The sequence below is a fragment of the Bos mutus genome, chromosome 15 (genome assembly GCF_027580195.1).
Source record: "Bos mutus isolate GX-2022 chromosome 15, NWIPB_WYAK_1.1, whole genome shotgun sequence".
Lineage (NCBI taxonomy): Eukaryota > Metazoa > Chordata > Mammalia > Artiodactyla > Bovidae > Bos > Bos mutus.
Genome location: NC_091631.1, coordinates 25600939 through 25621011, shown reverse-complemented (window position 1 = coordinate 25621011; position 20073 = coordinate 25600939). Strand labels below are relative to the sequence as shown.

The 20073-nt window shown below is 42.0% G+C and overlaps 1 protein-coding gene across 4 annotated transcripts in view; it reads left to right on the top strand.

The window, feature by feature from the left end:
* Window positions 1-15480, top strand: part of MYO7A (myosin VIIA) — a 112241-nt gene extending 96761 nt beyond the window's left edge. For 3 of the 4 annotated variants that reach the window (XM_070383655.1, XM_070383653.1, XM_070383654.1), the window contains exons 45-49: window positions 659-844; window positions 1203-1319; window positions 2349-2432; window positions 3318-3437; window positions 8146-15480. In XM_070383655.1, the coding sequence (XP_070239756.1) occupies window positions 659-844; window positions 1203-1319; window positions 2349-2432; window positions 3318-3437; window positions 8146-8235 (597 nt within the window). In that variant the 3' untranslated portion in view covers window positions 8236-15480. Of the gene's footprint in view, window positions 1-658; window positions 845-1202; window positions 1320-2348; window positions 2433-3317; window positions 3438-8145 lie in introns of those variants that run through there. The other variant, XR_011467021.1, reaches the window with a different exon arrangement.
* The last annotated feature ends 4593 nt before the right edge of the window (window positions 15481-20073 follow it).

Below are 20073 nucleotides of genomic sequence, written 5' to 3'. Positions count from 1 at the left end.
GTAGCTCGGGGCTGTGCTTGTGCAGCCGCCTTGAGTACTGACTGTGAAAGCAGAGACCTGCTGAGTAGACCCCAAGGTGGGTGGGTAGTTCCTGCTCTGCAGCGTGTCTTCAGGGCGTCCTCGGTTCCCTACTCTTCAGAGAGTGGATAAGACGGTTGTTAAGTTTCCAGAAGTCTGTGGGCAGCGTTAGAGGCTTCATCTTTGCTTTCGGTCAGCTCATCTTCAGCGACTGTGGTTCTGGGTCTGAAAGGTGGGGAAGGGGCTGGTGCTGCTGAGGAAGCCTGTGGGTCTCAAGGGAACACAGTGGGAGGCGGCCAGCCAGAGACGCTTTTTCCCAAGGAAGGACAGGCCTGGTGGGGGGGCTAGAGTTATGGAATAGTCTCAGGCGCCCCAGCTGGTCCCTCTGAGTGTCTGCATCTTTGAAATGGAGCTGCTTGCCTCACTGGACTGTTATGAGGGTAAATGAGATGATATTCACCCCTGGCTCTGATTTAAAACTGTAAAGCGCTGCATCTGTGCGGCATAAGGCTGTTTCCCTGTCCTGTGCCATCCCACCTTGGGGAGCAGGTGGACCCAGCCTCACGGTGGAGGTGTTTAAGGGGAGAAGCCTGCTTCCCCCAGGTGCCTCCACGCCTGTGACCTTCTCTGTCTCTGGCAGGAGTTGCCCAAGTACCTCCGAGGCTACCACAAGTGCACGCGGGAAGAGGTGCTGCAGCTGGGGGCGCTCATCTATAGGGTCAAGTTCGAGGAGGACAAATCCTACTTCCCCAGTATCCCCAAGCTGCTCCGGGAGCTGGTGCCCCAGGACCTCATCCGGCAGGTCTCGCCTGACGACTGGAAGCGGGTGAGCACAGAGGGAGACAGTGGGAACAGGCCCCCCCCACCCCACTTCCGAATGGGTCTCTGGACACCCCAGGGTCAAGGGGGCAGGTGCTGGACAGTAGCCCAGGGAAGTATCTCTTATGACCCCTGTAAATTCAGCTGGTCACTTTGCAGCAATTTGTGTGGTCTTGGTTACTAAGGTGGCCCGATTTTCCTTGATACTGTTCGACCTGCTTGCTTTGGGGAGGGAAGGGCTGTCAAGAGTCCACTAACTGGTATTAGTGGGAGACTGCTGGCCCCCCGTGGCCCATGGCAGCTGCTGACAGTGCAGGGGGCAGGACTGGCAGGGGAGAGGACTCTGACCCACCCTCCCTCTGCAGTCCATCGTCGCCTATTTCAACAAGCACGCGGGGAAGTCCAAGGAGGAGGCCAAGCTGGCTTTCCTGAAGCTCATCTTCAAGTGGCCCACCTTCGGCTCAGCCTTCTTTGAGGTGAAGGTATGCTGTGGGTGGGTGATTCTCAGAGATGGGGAGGGGAACCACATGTTACCAGGACTCCTCCCCATGACTTGGGGAGACTACAATGGTCTCTGCCACCTGCCTGGGACTGAAAGGAGGAAACGACCCTCAGCTTTGTCCCAGCTAGGTGTCTCAGCTAAGTACTGGGCCCTGGGCTCAGTCCTAGGACACTGAGGGCCAGCACCTCGCCTGGCAGGGGAGGCAGATGTGTACAGAGGTCAGAGTAACAGAAGATGATCTGTGTGACAGTGGGGAGCCCTCATGGAGGTGGCAGAGCCTGGGAGGCCCAACCATACGGTGAAGGCTGAGAAGGCTTCCTGGGAGAGGCAGCACCTGAGCTTTCCAGGGAGACCCTGGGGGCAGTGTTCCTGGCAGACAGTCTGGCCTGAGCAAAGACCCAGAAGTGTGAGAGCTCAGGCATGGGCAGGAAACGCAAGTGGATGAGTGTGGATGGGCATGAGGTGTGAGGCGAGCAGACTGTGGTGAGAGGCAGGTAGGTTTCCTCCTGAAGGCGGTACCCAGCCCTGGAGGGTTTTGAACAGGGTTGACGGGACCAGAGGCAGGAGAATGGAGAAGAGACTGGCGCGAGGGGATGGGCATGAGGCCTGAGGGGACAGGTCAGAATGGAGAGGAGTGGTGGCCTCACTACACACCTGGGACGGGGGCCCTTTGACACAGCTTGGCTGTGCAAGAAAGAGGTAGGCAAGTGCATCTGGAGGCAAGTATAGGGTTCCAGGAGGTCTTTTAAAGATGAGAGACTTTAGAGCTGAGAGAGAGAGAGACCTCAGGGACTCCTAGAGAAGAGGACAGAAGGGATGAAACTCTTGCCAGTTGCTGGGGACCCATGAAAGGATTCAGGGTAGAGCTGAGGACCCAGAAGAGGTAGAAACTTGAGGTTGTGGTGGGAGAGGCAGACTTAAGCCCAGCTGGGGGCAGCTTTATTTCTCCCCAAATGTACAAAACATTTCCTGCTCTGGGTTCCCCATCTGATTTTTTTTTTTAAACTAGCAAACTACAGAGCCAAACTTTCCTGAGATCCTCTTAATTGCCATCAACAAGTATGGGGTCAGCCTCATTGATCCCAGAACCAAGGTGAGCAGTGACAGGGAAGAGCAGGTAAGGGGGGATTTTCTGTCTGTACTTCTAACAAAGGACACCAGAACCAAACTTCAAGACACTCTGTCAGCTACCAATATCCTCACTTCATCTACCCTCCTGGCCACATGTCCTGAGAGGCTGTCCATGTTTCCTGTGTCTACTTCCTTACCTCTCATCTCTCCATCAAAAGTGCTCTCTGAGTTACTAACGAAGTCCTCACTATGAAATCCATTCAACTCTTTAGTGCTTGGTCTTCCAGTATCATCAGACACTACCAACCCCTTCCCCTCTCCAGAATGCTCTCTGTCCACAATTGGTCAGGTGGCAGGCTGTGCTGGGGTAACTGATGCTCAGATGTGTGGGCTGAGCAGGTCCTACCACTGACACAGGAGAGCACAACTGGGGCTGCTGGCGAAGAGGGCAATGACCACCACCTTCCTCTTGGATCCACGGGCCCACTCACCTGGCTTTCCTTGCCTCTCCTTTGGTCTCCCTCTCAGGCACTTCCCTGGGCTGCTTCTCTACCCAGTGCATACACTGTGTTCTGCAAGGCTGTGTCTTTCTGTCTCCCTCCTTCAACTCCACTGGATCATCTCATCTGGGAATTCAGTTTCAGTTTCCTCATCCTCTTAAAATCTCCAATTCCAGCCCCACACATGTGACAACCCCCTGGGCTTCCTTGGTTGTCCCACTAGCTGGTCCCAACCAAGGCCTGCCTCCCACAGCAGCTCCATGGCACAGCTGGCCTCTACCCTCTTGCTCCTTGCCTTGTCTGAGGGCCCGAGGTCCTTTGTGTGGGTGGTGTCTGTGGGCTGGAGCTGAGGGGAGTGAGGTCAGATGGTCCAGATGTGCAGCCCCAGATTCTCTCTGCTCCCCTAGGACATCCTGACCACTCACCCCTTCACCAAGATCTCCAACTGGAGCAGCGGCAACACCTACTTCCACATCACCATTGGGAACCTGGTGCGTGGGAGCAAACTCCTCTGTGAGACGTCACTGGTGAGAACTCTTCCTTCCAGGCCTGGGGTGCTCCCCAGCCCTGCCTTCCCTCATCCTCCCAGTCCCTGCAACAAACAGGAGGAGTGTGCCGTCTGGTCTGCAGTCAGGATCAAGGGTCAGGTTGGGGCTAAGGTCAGGTCAGATTAGGTCTGGGGAATGGGCTTATTAATCTAGAGATGAGAAACAGACTGCCCACTCAGTAACTATGTCCCAGTGCCTTTAATATTTAGAGATTGAACCTTTGGCCACTGAGGTCAACAGCAGAGCTGTTAGCAATGAGGCCTCCTGGACTGAGCTCAGCTGGTACAGCCTTCAGAAATCCCTACCTGTGGGAGTGACCATAATCATAACATTTATTGCTTTAGAGTTAATTGTACACTACATTCTATTTGAGGCAATAATAGTCCTAACACTTACCATCATCTGATGAGGTAATCAAACAGAACACCTTAACGCAGGCCTTTATGTTTTATTCTATACACTTAGTAGGAGCTCTCTCACTATATCCAAAATGTTACAGGCTCCCTAAATTTCTTAACACTTCACTACTGAACTCAAGCAATATCTGATTCTTGATCTAAAGTCTTCACATGACTAGCATGCATTTATGGTAAAAATACCACTCTAAGGCCTTCATCTTTGATTGCCCAAAGCACATGTAGAAGCCCCCATCGCAGGTTCTGTAGTACTTACAGCCATATCACTAAAACTTGGCGGTTATGGCATATTATCGGAGAAGGAGATGGCACCCCACTCCAGTACTCTTGCCTGGAAAATCCCATGGACGCAGGAGCCTGGTAGGCTGCAGTCCATGAGGTCGCTAAGAGTCAGACACGACTGAGCGACTTCACTTTCACTTTCCACTTTCACGCATTGGAGAAGGAAATGGCAGCCCACTCCAGTGTTCTTGCCTGGAGAATCCCAGGGACAGGGGAGCCTGGTGGGCTGCCGTCTATGGGGTCGCACAGAGTCGGACACGACTGAAGTGACTTAGCAGTAGCAGCAGCATGGCGTATTATGAATTGTAACAACACTAAATCCACTAACAGATTTTACAGTATATCCTTTTCTCATATTATCCCTATAACTATAACCAGTTCAATTTGCTTATATCAAACAGATCAAAATCACTCATCGCATATTCTTCCATCAGCCACCTGGCACTTGTTATTGTAGCTATTCTTATCCAAACACCTTGAAGTTATACAGGAGCTACCACTCTAATAATTGCCCATGGCTTCACATCATCCATATGATTCCGTTTAACAAATTCACATTATGAACACATTCACAGCCAAACAATAACCTTAGCCTGAGGCCTAAGGTTGCTAGTCTTACAAATTTACCTCTACCCCAGCCATTAGTCTGATTGGAGGGCTATTTGTAGTAATAGCATCCTTCTCATGATCAACTATTACAATTACTCTAATAGGAATTAATACAGTAATTCCTGCCTTATACTCCATATACATACTAATCATAATATAACAAGGCAAATACACACATCACATTAGTAACATCTTACAATCTTCTACACAAGAAAATGCCCTCATTAACACTTCATATTTTACCTCTCTACTTCTACCACTAAATCCCCAAGTCATTTTAGACCCCTTGTACTGTAAATATAGTTTTAAAAAATACTAGTTTGTGAATCTAGAGACAGAAGATTTAGCCTTATTTACCAAGAAAGTATGTAAGAACTGCTGTCAGCAATATCTGATTCTTGATCTAACGTCTTCACATGACTAGCATGCATTTATGGTAAAAATACTATGTAACATGACTTTTTCAAACTTTTAAAGGATAGTAGTTATCCATTGGTCTTAGGAACCAAAAAATTGGTGCAACTACAAATAAAAGTAATAAATTTTCCTTTCACATGAGTTACATTATATTAATACCAATCATAACAAATATCAGCCAATAAGAGTGACAGTATCCATTATCTCATATGCTTTTATTATTTATTTTCAACAATACCCCCCCAACAACAATCCCTCAAATAACTATACCTTATTAACTAAAACCAACTTCCCTTGCCATAACCATTCTAGGTTTTACCTTAGCACTTGAAATTAATAATAACACACAGAATTTAAAGTTTACTCTTCAAATATATTCAGACTTTCCAAACCCTTAGGGTATTTTCCCTAAGAGGGAAAGTATTATTATACACTGTTTATCACCCTACTTAAATCTATCAACAAACCACAAATCAGCCTGTTGATTAGAAAATATTTTACCAAAAATTACTTCCCTTATTCAGATAAATATCTCTACATTAGTATCAGACCAAAAAGATCTAATCAAGGTATATTTCCTCATTCCTCATCACCCTCCTCCTAAACATAATTCTATTTAATTACCACGAGTAGTTTCCGTAATAACCACAACACCAATACGCAATGATCAACCAGTAATAATCACTAATCAAGTACCACAGCTATATAGTGCTACAGTCCCCATAGCCTCTTCACTAAAAAAACTCAGAATCACCTGCATCATGAATTACCCAATCTCCCAAACCATTAAAGTTAAAACACAACCTCCACTTCCTCATCTTTTAAAACACAAAATACCACTGAAAACTCTGTTATTAAATCTGAAAAAAAATGCTCCTAATACAGTCTTATTGGAGATCCAAACTTCAGGATACTGCTCAGAAGCCATAGCTGTTGTATAACCAAACACCACTAATGCTGTGCTTAGTTGCTCTGTCGTGTCTGACTCTTTGCAACCCCATGGACTGTAGCCTGCCAGGTTCTTCTGTTCATGGGGATTCTCCAGGCAAGAATACTGGAGTTGGTTGCCATGCCCCTCCCTCTAGGGGATCTTCCCAACCTAGGGATCGAACCCAGGTCTCCTGCATTACAGGTGGATTCTTTACTGTCTGAGCCACCAGGAACTCCCGAACACCACTAACATCTCCCCTAAATAAATCCAAAGCTATGACAAACTTAGACAGTGTATTAAAAAGCAAAGACATCACTTTGCTGGCAAAAGTCCGTATAAAAAATATTCAAGCAGCTGAGAGACTGGAAAAGACCCTGATTCTGGGAAAGACTGAGGGCAGGAGAAGAGGGAAACAGATGATGAGATGGTTGGATGGCATCAGTTATTCAATGGACATGAATTTGGGCAAGCTCCAGGAGATGGTGAGGTACAGGGAGGCCTGGCATGCTGCAGTCCATAGGGTTGCAAATAGCTGGACGTGACTTGGTGACTGAACAACAACCACAAGTAAATCCAAACACTATTAATCCCCCCAAAAATCCATGAAAATTCAACACAATCCTAACATTACCACCCACAATCAACTCAAACTGACCATGAAGGTTTTGAAGAAAACTTCCCACAAAACTAATTACAAAAATAGTACTTAAAATACAATGTATGCTATCATTATTCTTACATGGAATCTAACCATGGCCATTGACATGAAAACTCATTATTATTCAACTACAAGAGCACTAATGACCAACACTGAAAAATTATGCCCATTAATAAAAATTATTAACAATGCTTTCACTGATCTTCCAGCTCCATCCAACATTTCATCATGATGAAGTTTTGGTTCCTAAAAGGTATTTGTTTAGTTTTACAAATCTTAACAGCTTTGTTTCTAGCAATGCACTACATATCAGACGATAACCGCCTCCTCATTAGTTACACATATCTGCTGAGATGTAAATTACAGATGAATTGTTCAATACATACATGCAAACAGAGCTTCTGTATTCTTTATCTGTCTATTTATCCCTATAGGATGCAGTCTTTATAATGGATCCTACAGTTTTCTAGAAACATGAAAACATTGGAGTTATCCTGTTATTTACAGTTATAGCCACAACATTTATAGGTTTTATACTACCCTGAGGACAAATACCGTTTTGGGGGGCAACAGTTATTTCCAGCCTTCTCTCAGCAATCTCATACGTCAGTATAAACCTTGCTCAATGGATCTGAGGCGGTTTTTCTGTAGATAAAGCAACTCTTACACAATCCTTCACTTTCCACGTCAGTCTTCCATTTATCATTGCAGCAGTAGCTGCTGTCCATCTACTAATGTTTCATGAAACAGGAGCTAATAACCCCACAGAAATCATCTGATATAGGTAAAATCCCATTTTGTTCCTACTATATAATTAAAGACATCCTAGGTGTCTTTTTTACTAGTTCTAGAATTAGTATTAGTCCTATTTTCCAATAGTATTAGTCCTATTTTCACCTGATTTATTAAGAGATCCCAACAATTATACCTTGGTAAATCCTCTCAATACACCACCACACATTTAACCAGAGTGGTGTTTTGTACTTGCATATCCTATGAACAACTAACTCATCAATCCCCAGTTAACTAGAAGTACTAGCCCTAATCTTTTCAATCCTAGTCCTAATACCATTCTTCACACATCCAAACAATGAAGTATGACATTCCAACCTCTTATCCAATGTTTATTCTTAGTAGGGATTTGAGCAACCCACAAACTAGCACCTTAATGTGGGATCGCAATAACCTAGAACCCTAGATATCTGGCTGGCTGAATCCATACCTGCAGCTGTGTGGCTGAGCCCAGAGTGGGGCAGGATTTGCCTTTGTCCAGGTTTCTGTCCCCTGCAGTTTCCTGGGTGCTGTGTTCTGGGTAAGAGTGGGTGGCTGTGTCCTACTTGGTGCTCTGTTTTATCTTCTTGCTGCTCTTTCCAGGGCTACAAGATGGATGACCTCCTGACTTCCTATATTAGCCAGATGCTTACGGCCATGAGCAAACAGCGGGGCTCCAGGAGTGGCAAGTGAACAGTGGCCCTTTTGCTCTGGCCCTGTGCCTACTCTCAAGGAAGCAGTTGGCTCAGGACCATCAGCTACCTCTGCATCCAGGGGAAGACCTTGGCTATCCAGGCAGGGAGGCTGAACCAGCTGGCCACCACTGACTGTACCAACGTGGCCTCTGATCCTTCTTCCAGTGAGGTGACCTTGCTGGGATGTAGAACTCCCTCCATCCAGCCTGAAGCACCTGGTTGGTTCTAGTCCTGGCTTGCTGTGACAATCCCAGTTGTAAAAGCCTGTGCTCCTCGGATGTCATTCTTAACTCATACTAGCCCTACCATGTGACCTCTTTTGAGGTCATGGCCCGGAAATGTAACCAACAGGACGACCTAGTTCTCTATGCTGGGAACAACCAGATTATCCTGAAACCTAAGGAACTGGCTTAATACCCCTAAGTCTGGGAGCTTCAGCTGGGATGAGGGAGACAGACTGCTTCTAAATATTACAGTGTGAGTGCTGAGCTGCTGTAAATCTCCCCTGATGATCTCAGGCATAAAGCCTGTGTTTTATCTTCTGGTCTGGTAGTGTCTTTGCTGGGGGAAGTGGGAGGGGGCAGTGTGTGGGGCCAGGAACAGGGATCTGTGGGGTAGTGGTCTATATAACTCTCTCTGTGGTCTGTGTGTGCAGGATCAAGCTGTCTGGGTTTGGGGGTTGGGGTGCCTGAGCCCATAGTGTGCTAAAAGGGGCTTCAAGGGACAGGCTGGGCCTGGGGTAGGTTGAGGGGAAATGACGGATGTCAGCCTGGGAGGTGGAGACCTAATTGTGGTTGGCTGGAGATCCAGAGCGGGGACCAGCTTCTGGGCCAGTGGATCCAGAGTGGCCCTTGTATCCTGCCAGAAATGTCTCCTTGGTCCATTAAGAAACCTCCAAGAACCCCAGAAACCATGCTGCCTTGGGTTAATCCTTACGTCCAGTGGGTGTCTGTAAAATATTACTTTGTGACTAGGATGGAACAATCAAGTTTGGACATGACCTGGGCAGGTCTAGGGGTGAGAGCTTCAGACCGGGAAGGTGTGATGTAGGGGTGGGGCATCCCTCTGGGCTGTGGCTGGGATGAGAGCCTGGAGAAGTGACGGGGGAGAATCCTCTTGCCACTGGCATGTTAGTAATCTGTCCTCTAGACCCCTGATATTCAGCCTAGCCAGCCCAGCTCGTTTGCCCTCAAACACTGATGGGTCTGGGGTCACCTGCATGTAGGTGACAAACCACTCCACAGGAAGTGCTATTACTCTTCTCTCCAGATGCCTGTGTGGGAGGTGGAGGGGCTGTTGTTGAAATGGAGGCCCCAAACCAGACAGCCCTGCTTTCTGGGATGACAGTGCAGCTGTCCGAGGCAGCCCTCCCCCACTGATGTTTACAGGACTCCACCGTCAGCCCAGGATAAACCAGAGCCACAGGGAATATCCTGTGGTGTCTGCCCCTGCCCATCACCATATACATGGGAACATGAGGCCTGGAGAAGGAGCATGAATAGGTGATGGTCGCACGGGTGGAATGCGACTTGCTGTTTCTAACACTGGGATTTCAGATCTAGTTTCCCTTGATGGCCAAAGGCCACTGGGTTATGCCCATCACTCCAGTGGGGAATCAGCCAGTGACCAGCTATGAGGAAGCACCCCAGGCACACTGTATGACAGGATATGTGTGTGGGGTGAGACTTTGCCCCTGACTCATGCCCCACACTACTCCTCCTTCTCTGGATGGCATCATTTTGGCATTCATCCCCTAGTCTTTGTCAGTCTGAGTGGCACAGAGGGGTGCAAAGAGTGTATCAATTACCTTCTGAGTTCCTGAGAAGTTGTCTTTATTTACATGCTGATGTTCACCACAGCCACTCCTTTAGCGGGGAATATTATGAAGGGTCAGGATGAGACAAATCCTCTCTCACCTGGAGAGCAACCAGCTCCACCTCCAGGATCACATGGTTTTCCCTTTGCTCATCACTTGGAGATGGAAGGCGAGACCAGAAATGGTTTTCCTGAGAGCCTCCCTGGCTCTTCTGCACTTCTTTCTTGACCTCTCTCTACCATCAGTTCACCCTGGGCCCAGAGAGGAAAGAAGAAGGAGGAGGCGGCAAGTTGTGGCTAATTCTTCTTTGAAGACAGCCCAAAGGAGAAGAGCATTCTGGATGTGGTAGAAACCATCGTAAAAGAGGATTATTGGGAGGAGTCAATGGGGGTGGTGGTGTTCAGGTTATGTTTCAGGAGGAGGGTCTTCCATGGAGGGAATTGTTGGTTCATTTGCCTTCATGGTAGGCAATGCAGTTTGCAGTTTGGAGGGTGGCCTCTCTGTTGGCCCCTGAAATGGGTGCTTGGATGGGTTCAGAGACCAGCTATGTGGCCACAGGTTGTCTAACATCATCCTTGGGATGCATGGTTGGTTTAGTGGTTTCCTTGAGAGCCTCTGGTATAATGGATTTAGAGCCTGGATGTTCCCTTTTGCTTTTGGTTAAATCTAGCGAGTTTCTTCAACTCTCAAAACTTCTTCATGGAGACTTCTTACACTTGGAGTTTCTGTGGGATAGAAAACAACATAGTTTCCTCCAAAGTCACTTCTCCAACCTTTGCTGGTCACATGGCAAAATCCTAGTCATCTTTAAAATGTCAGCCCCTCTCTTACCATTTCAGATTCTTTCCCCCTATTTCTCTCCCTACCCAGGCTTTGGGAAGACTTTGCTATGGTCCTCTATTCATCAAGGTGCTGGAGTTTAAGTCTATTGTCTGAGGTTCTAACTCCATGGGAGCTGTCAGAAGGCAGAGATCAATATGTGCTTAAAGTTTGTGCATTTTATAACCACTCCTTCCAAAGCAGTTTGAATAGAAAAATGAAGACATTCTCCATTAAAATGGGAGCTTTTTAAGGACAGAGACTCTGTCTTGCTTGTCACCCCATATACAGTGCTCAGGAGTGTCTGTCACACAGTAATTGCTCAAAATACAGCTTTTTTTCTAACTGAATGATAGAAAAAAATAGACAATGGAGACTTTTTATAGTAATGCAGCTAGGAAACAGATTCTTATGAAAGACAAATTAAAAACTGGATAATGTACAAAACCAAGGACACATCTTAAATTTATATAAGGATTTACTATATAATGAGGAACAGTGGAACTGAAATCTAGGAGAGAGTGAAAATCCTAAAAAGCAAGCCCAGAATTCAGTTACTTTTGCCCTGAGTGTAATTTCAGTCTTGAGAAACAGGTGCACGCATGAGTTTCATTTTTTTGTCAACCTCACAGGCAAAGAGGACTTTTATTGCACTTGAATTTATAATTCAGTTCCATGACATCCAATATCTATGATATTAGGTTTTCAAATGCATGAATGTGTTATGTTTCTCCATTTATCTGGGTCTTCTTTTTCTCACTAAACTTTCGTAGTTTTCAGTGACCAATCATTTATCTTCTTTGCGAGGGCTTACAGTATCTTCCTAAAATTCCTATTTATGTTTTTATGCTGTTTTAAATGATGCTATTTCAATTTTTAAAGTTTACAACTTTTAACTGATAATGTATCAACATACAGTTGATTTTTTTGTATACTGACCTTGTGTCCTGAGGTATTGCTTAAGTTTCTGGTTCTAGTAGGTTTAGAGGAATATAGAATTTTTTAATGTAAATAATCATATCAGGAGTTTTACTTCTTCCTTTATGCCTGTTGCTTATCTTACTAAACTGGCTAGGATCTCTAGTACAATGCCAAACAGAAATGGCAGATTTCCTTGCCTTATTTCTGATCTTAGAGGGAAAATACTGTTTCACTGTTAAAAATGATATTGGCTGGAGGTTTTTGAATAAATATCTCTCATTAGATTGAGGAAGTTTCATTCTAGTCCTAGCTTACTCAGAGCTTTGATCATAAACAGTTGTTAAATTTTGTCAGTTATGTTTTTGTTAATATAGTAGATTAATTTGATTAATTTTCAAATGACATATTCATCTTGTACTGCTGGTATAATTCTTACTTGCTCCAGATGTTTTACCCTCTTTTATATTGATGGATTCAATCTTTTAATGTTTTGTCCAGGATTTTTATGTCTAAGTTCATGAAAGACACTGATCTATAAATTTAGTTCTTATACTATCTTTGTTAGATATCTTTTATGTAAGATTATTGCTGGCCTCAAAGAATCAGCTAGGAAATGTTCCTTTGCTTTCTTTTTCTGAGTTGTTATAAAATTGGTATTATTTTTAAATATTTGATTGACCAGTGAAACTTGTTGGGTCTGGACTTTTCTTTGTGCTATGTTTTTGATACACAGATTTGATTCTGATAGACAGTGGGTTATTACAAATTTCTATTTTTACTTCTCTCAGTTCTGGTAAGTTGTACATTTCAAGGAATTTGTTTACTTCATTTAAATTGTCAAATTTAATGGCTTAAAATGTCTATAATTTTCCTTTATATTTTTAGGATTTGGAGATAGTCCCTCTTTCATTAATCATTCACCCATACAGGCAATCAAATTTTCTCCCTTATTCATTTTACTAAGAATCAATCAATTTTATTTATCTTTCTTAAGAACTAGCTTTTCACTTTAAAAAAATTTCTCTATTGTTTTGGAGACTCAGACATAGAAAGCAGACTTGTGGACACAGTGGTGGAAGGGGATGGTGTGACAAATGGAGAGTAGCATGTAAACATATGTATTACCATGTATTAAACAGACACCTGGTAGGAATTTTCTGTGTGATACAGGGAGCTCAAACTGTGACAGCCTAGAGGGGTGGGAGGGAGGTTCAAGAGGGAGAGGACATATGTATACCTACGGCTGATTCATGTTGATGTATGGCAGAAACCAACACAATATTGTAAAGCAATTATCCTCTGATTAAAAATAAATTAAAAAAATTTCTCTATTGTTTTATCTTTTCTATTTCATTGCTCCTATTTTTATTATGTCCTTCACTTGGAGAAAAATTTACTTTTTTAGATTGTTTAAATATTGATTAAGTGTCTACCTGAACAATCTACCTTCCAACATTTAAAGTTGCAAATTTCCCTCTAAGTTAGACTTTAAATTGTACCCCACAAATTTTGCTGTTGTATATGCATTATCCTTTAAAAATATTTTCTAATTTCCCTTGAGACTAACCCCTTGATTAATGAAATATTAAGAAATACATTAATTTTCAGTATTTAGGATTATCTAGATATTTGTAATTTAATTTCTTTTGTAGTCACAGAACAGTGTGGGATTTTGATCTTTTGAAATTTACTGATGACACAGTTAACATATTTTTATTTTTGGCACCCATAACTAATTACTGTAATTTCAGTAATTTTTACTACTTTTGTTTTTTAATCTTCATATAAGTGATCCATATATTACCTTTATTATATATGTACATTTTCCAGTGAGATTTGTACTTTTGCATGTTCTCTTATCAATTAGTGCTATTTCTTTTCAGCTTAAAGAAGTCCCTTTAACATTTCTTACAGAACTGGCATAGTGGTGATGAAACTTGCCTAGCTTTTGTTTATCTGGGAAACTCTTGATCGCTCCTCTTCAACTCTTGCTGGGTAGATAATTCTTGGTTGGACATTTTTTTCTTTTCAAGACTTTGAATATATCATACCTGTCTTTCTGGCCTGTATATTTTCTGCTTAAAATATTTGCTGATAGATTTTTGGGATTTCCCTTGTGTGTAACAAGCTGGTTTTTGCTTGCTCCTTTTAGGATTTCTCTTTATCTTTACCTTTTTTAAAAAAGACTATTTAGTAAAATCATATATACACACACATACAATATATACACAAACACATTTCTGTACCCTGACCCTTAGACTCATAATGAGTATGAATGTGGAAGTTTAATATTTTTTAATGGATACATTGTATTTCATCAACTAAGAGAATACTCATACTGTACTATGGTTGAATGTTTGTATTATTTCCTTTTTTAAAAAATTTATTTTTAATTGGAGAATAACTGCTTTACAATGTTGTATTGGTTTCTACCATACAACCACACAATTATGTCTCCCCTCATAATTATGAGGAGTCATAATTATGTCTCCCCTCCCACCCCTCCCATTACCATTTTAATTGTAATATGTCTTGGTGTGTGTCTTTTTGGGTTCATCTTATTTGGAACTTTCTGGGCTTCTTGGATCTGGATATCTGCTTTCTTCCCCATATTAGGAAAGTGTTCATCCACTTTTTCTTCATTTAATTTTTCTGGCTCTTCCTCTGTCTATTCTCCTTCTAGAAGCCCCATAATGTGAATATTATTACACTTGATGCAGTCTCAAATGTCTCATCACGTTAAAATTCTTTTTTCATTTTTCTGCTCTGTTTGGGTGAGTTACATTTATTTTGTCTTCCAGCTCACAGATGCATTCTTCTACCTCATCCATTCTGCTTTTGAACCCTTCTAATGTATTTTTCAGTTCAGTTATAACTACTGTTTGGTACTTTCTTATACTTTCTATCTTTCTGTTGAAGTTTGTATTGTTCTTCCATCTTTCCCCCCAAGATCAGTGATCACATTTATGACCATTAATTTTAACTCTTTAGCAGGTAGATTGCGTAACCCTATTTCATTTAGTTCCTTTTCTGAGGTTTGGTCTTGTTCTTTTGTTTGGAACGTATTTCTCTGTCCCCTCATTTTGCTTAATTCTCTGTGTCCATGTATGAGGTAAATCAGCAATCTCTTCTAGGTTTGTTTTATGACTTGATGTGTGGTCTATTTTGGCAAATATGCCATGTACGTTTGAAAATGTTGTTATTCTGCAGTTGTTGAATGTAATATTTTCTGTCAATTAGAAAACTGATAGAAAATAGAAAAATTATAATATTTTCTGTCAGGTTCTCTGAAAGTATTCAGATATCCTTTCTTATTTTATTTTTTGTGCGTCGTTCTTTCAGGTGATGGGAGAAGAATCTTAAAATCTCTGAGTGTGACTTCTTTCAGTTTCTTTTTTAATGTGTTTTGAGGCTTGGCTCTTAAGTATATAATTTACAGTGTCATCCTGATATAGCAACTGTTTATCATTATGAAATCTTTATTTCTAGTAATGCTCCATGTTTTGAAGTTTTCAGATATTATTTCTTATGCTTATTTTTACATGGCATATTATTTTCCATCCTTTTTGTTTTACTTCATTTGTGTTTTTATATTTTAAGTATTTCTTTTCTAGACAGCATATGTTTGGGTCCTCCTTTCTTCTATCCAGTCTGACATTTGCTACTCCTGGTTTTGAGAATTTGGTTCATTTGTATTTATGTAATTAATAAAATGGTCAAATGTATGACATGTTTCAACTTGTTTTCTATTTGTTTTGTGTATTGTTTTGTTTCCTTTGTTTTCTCAATCCACCTGTTACAATAGATATTCTCCTGCTGGCTTTGAAGAAGTAAGATGCTATGTTGTGAGAAAGCCTTAGAACTAGGACCTGAAGGTAGTCTCTAGGCTCTTAGAGCAAAACTCTTTCAAGAATGATTAAGACAACATGGATGGCTTTATATTTGTAACTTTAAAGAACTAAATTCTGCCAATGACCAGTGAACTTGGAAGAGGACTCTGTGTCTCAGATGAGATTACAGTCCAGGCCAACATCTTGATGTTATCCTGTTGAGACTTTATGCAGAGGACCCAGCAAAAAAATGCCTGGACTCCTAGCCCACATAAACTGTAGGATGATAGATTTGTGTTGTTTTGAGCTGCTAGGTTTCTGGTAATTTTTTACACAGCAGTTAAAAACTAACCATATAGTAATAGAATATATCCAAAAAGAAGCACAAAAATTAAATAGGATAAAGGACTTGCCTGGTGGTCCAGTGGCTAAGACTCCCCACTGCCAATGCAGGGGGTCCAGGTTCACTCCCTGGGCAGGGAACTAGATCTGACACGCCACAACTAAGTTTGCAGGGCAAAGCTAAAGATCACATGTGCTACAGCTATGACCCAATGCAGTCAAAAGAAAAAAAATTTAATAGGTTAAAAATAAAAATAAATGGTACCAGGAATCCCAGAAAGAGAGTAGTGGGAGAAAAATATTTTAAAAAATACAGACAGAACATTTATTTACTTACTAATCTAAGAAATTTAGCAAACCTTAAGCAGATAAATACACTCACATACACTAAGGTAAACCATAATTCAGAACTGTGAGAAAAATAAACGTCTGTTGTTTAAGGCACCCAGTCCTTGGTACTTCATTTTGGGAGCCCTAGTTTACTAATAAACTACTAAAAATCATAAGGCAGCTGGAACACAGCCTTCAGTCGTCTTAATAGCCAGCAGAGTGATCTTTTTAAAATCCATAAAACAGAGTCACTGGAGATCACTCTATATCTTAAGAAATTTGAGTCATTTTGGTTAAAACATTCAATTTTATAGTAGGAAAGACCACTGCTCTTCAAAGTTCTGAATTTATTTTTCAATGGTCTCTATGGACCCATTCCTGCAACTCTAAGTAATGTATGTGTTGAACACTGCCAGCTGGTACACAGCATCTCAAGATCTTTAACACTGTCCACAAGAAGTTAAATTAATTCATGATTTTGTGACTGTACCAACTTTACTTAAGGCTTCAAGAGCTATGGGAGGAAAGTGTATTATGAACTGCCTCCTAACTGGTTTTCTCTCTGACATTGCATTGGCTTCCAAACCAGTAACTCACTATGTGACTATCTCCACAACCTCCTAAATAATAAACTCTAGCTTCCCTTCCCTTACTGGACCTATCTCACTCAGTCCTGAGTTATTTTGCTGAATAATACATTATTTTGCTATTCTATCCTTTTACCCAGAAGTTTAAGCATATTGCTCCCTTGTTGAAACTCATTTGTCATTTCCTGATTGTTTATATGCAGAGCCTAGACTCTAGTCCAGAATTCCAGGATCTCAGCAATTTTCTCCTTCTGACTTCCAACATAATCACAACTGGAGCCACAAAAAGCACATTCAGCCCCGATGAGCATGGCAGCTTCCCTGTCCTGGTCCTAGATGCCTGAACCAAAGCTGTCAACTGCTATACCTTTGCCTGCTTCCTCACTGGTTCTCTGTAGGCCAGAGCTCTGTTCTCTTGAGCCGCCCTCCACAGAGAGCTTTCAGGTACTTCAGTCTTTCTCACAGTGCCTGACACAAAGTGGTACTCAATAATAATTGTGACGAATGAATATATGAACAAGACAGCAAATAACCACATTAAAAAATCTTCCAAGGAGTCTCACTGCTTAAGAGAAGAAAGTCCACAATGAATCTGGATGTTAAGGGCCCCTTAGTATCTGTGCCCAGCCTGTTTTTCCCAGCTTCTCACTGGTTCCCACCCCCTGATTTTTAGACTCCTTCAATTCTTGTCAGGAACATTAAAGGCAGGCCCTACCTCCTGGAGGCAATGGGTAGGGATAAAGAGATGGGAGGGTGCTAGGCCTCTGACTTTACCTGTGTAACTGGTGATACCTTGGAGGATTTTTTCACTCTGGCTTTCTCTCAACCTAGAAGGGAGCAGAGTGTTCATGAGCCTCACAGACCTCTTTCAAAGTGACAATAATAACAGGCAGTGAATAGAAAAGAACATTACCCAGTCAAATGCTACCTTAGGCAGAGGGTTTGTAGCATCCCCCCTTAAAAGATAACTCAAATGAAATGATGGGCATGATGAGGTCTAAGGAACCATGGTCCCTTCTAGCTAAAATTCTTCTACCAGATGTCCCCTCCCCCACCCTGAACCTTATAATCTTGTAGCATTTTCCCTCAAGAATTCTCAAATGTCATTTTTTTAAAATTTTATTTTATTTTTAAACTTTACAATGTTGTATTAGTTTTGCCAAATATCAAAATGAATCCGCCACAGGTATACCTGCGTTCCCCATCCTGAACCCTCCACCCTCCTCCCTCCCCTCCCCTCCCTCTGGGTCGTCCCATTGCACCAGCCCCAAGCCTCCAGTACCGTGCATCAAACCTGGACTGGCGACTCGTTTCATACATGATATTATACATGTTTCAATGCTATTTTCCCAAATCTCCCCACCCTCTCCCTCTCCCACAGAGTCCATAAGACTGATCTATACATCAGTGTCTCTTTTGCTGTCTCGTACACAGGGTTATTGTTTCCATCTTTCTAAATTCCATATATATGCGTTAGTATACTGTATTGGTGTTTTTCTTTCTGGCTTACTTCACTCTGTATAATAGGTTCCAGTTTCATCCACCTCATTAGAACTGATTCAAATGTATTCTTTTTAATGGCTGAGTAATACTCCATTGTGTATATGTACCACAGCTTTCTTATCCATTCATCTGCTGATGGGCATCTAGGTTGCTTCCATGTCCTGGCTATTATAAACAGTGCTGCGATGAGCATTGGGGTACACGTGTCTCTTTCCCTTCTGGTTTTCTCAGTGTGTATGCCCAGCAGTGGGATTGCTGGGTCATAAGGCAGTTCTATTTCCAGTTTTTTAAGGAATCTCCACACTGTTCTCCATAGTGGCTTTACTAGTTTGCATTCCCACCAACAGTCTAAGAGAGTTCCCTTTTCTCCATACCCTCTCCAGCATTTATTGCTTGTAGACTTTTGGATCGCAGCCATTCTGACTGGCGTGAAATGGTACCTCATGGTGGTTTTGATTTGCATTTCTCTGATAATGAGTGATGTTGAGCATCTTTTCATGTGTTTGTTAGCCATCTGTATGTCTTCTTTGGAGAAATGTCTATTTAGTTCTTTGGCCCATTTTTTGATTGGGTCATTTATTTTTCTGGAGTTGAGCTGTAGGAGTTGCTTGTATATTTTTGAGATTAGTTGTTTGTCCGTTGCTTCATTTGCTATTATTTTCTCCCATTCTGAAGGCTGCCTTTTCACCTTGCTAATAGTTTCCTTTGTTGTGCAGAAGCTTTTAAGTTTAATTAGGTCCCATTTGTTTATTTTTGCTTTTATTTCCAATATTCTGGGAGGTGGGTCATAGAGGATCCTGCTGTGATGTATGTCGGAGAGTGTTTTGCCTATGTTCTCCTCTAGGAGTTTTATAGTTTCTGGTCTTACGTTGAGATCTTTAATCCATTTTGAGTTTATTTTTGTGTATGGTGTTAGAAAGTGTTCTAGTTTCATTCTTTTACAAGTGGTTGACCAGTTTTCCCAGCACCACTTGTTAAAGAGGTTGTCTTTAATCCATTGTATATTCTTGCCTCCTTTGTCAAAGATAAGGTGTCCATATGTGCGTGGATTTATCTCTGGGCTTTCTATTTTGTTCCATTGATCTATATTTCTGTCTTTGTGCCAGTACCATACTGTCTTGATACCTGTGGCTTTGTAGTAGAGCCTGAAGTCAGGCAGGTTGATTCCTCCAGTTCCATTCTTCTTTCTCAAGATAGCTTTGGCTATTCGAGGTTTTTTGTATTTCCATACAAATTGTGAAATTATTTGTTCTAGCTCTGTGAAGAATACCGTTGGTAGCTTGATAGGGATTGCATTGAATCTATAAATTGCTTTGGGTAGTATACTCATTTTCACTATATTGATTCTTCCAATCCATGAACATGGTATATTTCTCCATCTATTAGTGTCCTCTTTGATTTCTTTCACCAGTGTTTTATAGTTTTCTATATATAGGTCTTTGGTTTCTTTAGGTAGATATATTCCTAAGTATTTTATTCTTTCCGTTGCAATGGTGAATGGAATTGTTTCCTTAATTTCTCTATTTTCTCATTATTAGTGTGTAGGAATGCAAGGGATTTCTGTGTGTTGATTTTATATCCTACAACTTTACTATAATCATTGATTAGTTCTAGTAATTTTCTGGTAGAATCTTTAGGGTTTTCTATGTAAAGGATCATGTCATCTGCAAACAGTGAGAGTTTTACTT